At 37.2% G+C, this 2553-nt stretch overlaps 1 protein-coding gene across 1 annotated transcript; it reads left to right on the top strand.

Moving 5' to 3' along the window:
- Nucleotides 1-643: 643 nt before the first annotated feature.
- Nucleotides 644-2523, top strand: LOC106770446. The gene is made up of 4 exons (XM_014656256.1): nt 644-1947; nt 2170-2267; nt 2361-2444; nt 2519-2523. The coding sequence occupies exons 1-4, from the start codon at nt 644-646 to the stop codon at nt 2521-2523; spliced, it is 1491 nt and encodes a 496-aa protein (XP_014511742.1).
- The last annotated feature ends 30 nt before the right edge of the window (nt 2524-2553 follow it).

Below are 2553 nucleotides of genomic sequence, written 5' to 3'. Positions count from 1 at the left end.
AGTTACCTTGAAAAGTATTATTAATTTGATAGCTTCAACAACAACTTATCAAATTTGGCGCCGTTGCTGGGGAACTACGGTAAGTATTTTGAATATTTTGATTCTCATTTTTATTTTTATTTTTTTTTCATTTGTTTTTTTTTCCTAACGCATATACATTTAATTTAGTTTGAGTTATTTTGTAGCATTTAGTTATTCTTTAGAAAAACTCTTTGTTCATGCTTTAATTAAAAATTTTTCTTGAGAAACACTTAAAGCTAGTTTGAATATACTCTGGCTAGNAAAGACTTGGTACTTAAGTTGTCCATTGTGACGCACCTCTCTTTCCTGGGAGTGGACCTAAACAAAGTATTTCTCATATCTCATTTGAAATCTTTTTCTTAAGCAAGAACGAAAGAACAAAAAGAAGTCAAAAACAGAGAAACAACTTTAAACAGATTCTTAGTGCATGACTAGAGCTAACCCGGGAGAATTCTATCAAATCAACCCGGAAGTTGAAAGGAATTTGCGTAAGGTGAGGAGCAGATTGAAACTTGTGTGTTCTACTGAGGGAACACTGCCTACATCTGAAGTCATATCATGTTCAATATCTCCAGTGACAAATATACAACCTAATCGTATACCTGATCCTAATCCAAACTGAATGGCACAGAGAACCATTAGACAACTAGCCACCTCCCATAATACAGTTACCCAAAGTAACATTGAATACCCTGATGTTAAGTGGGAGTTGAGACCGGACCTACTAAATGTCTTACCGAAGTTCAATGGGTTATCAAGGGAGAATCCACACAAGCACTTAAGACAATTCCACATGCTGTGCAAAAACTTTAGATCTCCCAGGATCACAATAGAAAGCCTGAAGATGAGAGTTTTTCCTTTTACCCTTCAAGGAGCAGCTCAAGATTGGTGGTATTATCTCTCTGCACGGATTACAAATTGGGAAACCATTGAAAGACTATTTCTTGAAAAGTATTTTCCTGCATCTAGATTATCTGCCATCCGTAGAGAAATTCAAGATATAAGGCAGAGAGATAGAGAGAATCTTAGTGAATATTGGGAAAGATTCAAGAAATTATGTGCTTCATGCCCTCAACTCCAAATGGTAAACTTCATTCTAAGCTTTTATGAAGGCTTAAGTCCAACTGATAGGTCATGGGCAGATGTTGCAAGCGGAGGATCTTTCTTAGACAGGTCACCAGAAGATGGGATAGATATAATAGAACGGAAGGTAGTAGACAATCAACAGTATGAAATAAGAGAAAACTCAGTGACTTTGTTGAAAGGAGTTCATGAAATTGAAAACGGTGTAGTTGATGGAAGGGGGATAGAGGAAAGATTGAATAATCTAGAAAGCAAACTCGACAAGATTGCAAGTTTGTTTAAACCCTCTACACCACAAATTGCTAAGAAGTGTGGAATTTGCATTTCAACTGATCACTACACTGATGAATGTCTTAGCTTGATGGAAACTACTGTGGAAAACTCATCCCAAGTTTTTGCTGCGAACACGTTTGGAGGAAATAGACCATACCAGAATTATCATGATTCATCCTCCAATAGTTATCAACAGAACATGCAACCTTATGTTCGATCTCAACAAAGGCAACCTTATGTTCCACCTCAACAAAGGCAGCAATTTCAACCTGAAATGTCATTGCAAGATTTCATGAAGAAGATGCTTGAGCAAAATTCAGAAATCAAGAAATCAATTGTAGATTTGACTCAAAGGGTGGAAAAGTTAGAGGCTAAGGAGTCAAATAAGTTGCCTGCACAAACAGTGATCAACCCGCAAAATCTAAGTGTTATTACTCTAAGAACGGGTAGGCAAGTACAAGGCCTTGATGGAGCCCAAGAGGATGAAGACAAGGAGAAAGAAGAAGCACAAATTGATGACAATGGAGGACCAAATGAACCATCACCTGAGACTACCACCGGGAAATCCAGGTCAGTATCCTCTAACTCTTCTTCTTCTAAAAATTCTTCTTCATCTTATTCTCCACCACCTCCATATCCCAATCGGTTTAAGCCGAAAAACAAAACAATGGAGGAATTAGACCAAGAGATCTTGAATATTTTCAAAAAGGTGGAGATCAACATACCCTTGCTGGATGTTGTTAAGCAAATCCCTAAATACGCCAAGTTTTTAAAAGAAATTTGCACAAATAGAAGGCATTTTAGGGACAATGAGGTTGTGAATTTAGGAAGAAATGTGTCAAGCTTGATTAAGAAGAATATTGAAATACCGCAAAAATGCAAGGATCCAGGTATGTTTTCTATTCCTTGTGTTATTGGAAATTCAAAGTTTGACAATGCCATGCTAGATTTAGGGGCTTCCATTAATGTAATGCCTTTATCAGTGTTTACTTCTCTATCTCTGGGACCTCTTAAGACTACTGGTGTGGTCATTCAACTGGCCAATCATAGCACAATTAACCCTGCAGGTGTGCTTGAGGACGTGCTTGTCCAAGTAGACAAGTTAATTTTTCCTGCAGATTTTTATATCTTGGACATGAAGGATGAAGAAGGAATCAGTCCAACAACTATTATCTT

Source organism: Vigna radiata, chromosome 8 (assembly GCF_000741045.1).
Source record: "Vigna radiata var. radiata cultivar VC1973A chromosome 8, Vradiata_ver6, whole genome shotgun sequence".
Classification (NCBI taxonomy): Eukaryota; Viridiplantae; Streptophyta; class Magnoliopsida; order Fabales; family Fabaceae; genus Vigna; species Vigna radiata.
Note: the sequence above shows the minus strand (reverse complement) of the source record. Positions and strands in the feature narration are given on the sequence as shown.

Excerpts from the sequence above, each read along its gene's own strand:
- LOC106770446 (XM_014656256.1), top strand. The coding sequence starts at position 644 with ATGGCACAGAGAACCATTAGACAACTAGCCACCTCCCATAATACAGTT. Across the intron at positions 1,948-2,169 it reads ACTACCACCGGGAAATCCAG|AAGGCATTTTAGGGACAATG; the intron begins GTCAGTATCCTC and ends TTGCACAAATAG. Across the intron at positions 2,268-2,360 it reads GCAAAAATGCAAGGATCCAG|TGTTTACTTCTCTATCTCTG; the intron begins GTATGTTTTCTA and ends TGCCTTTATCAG.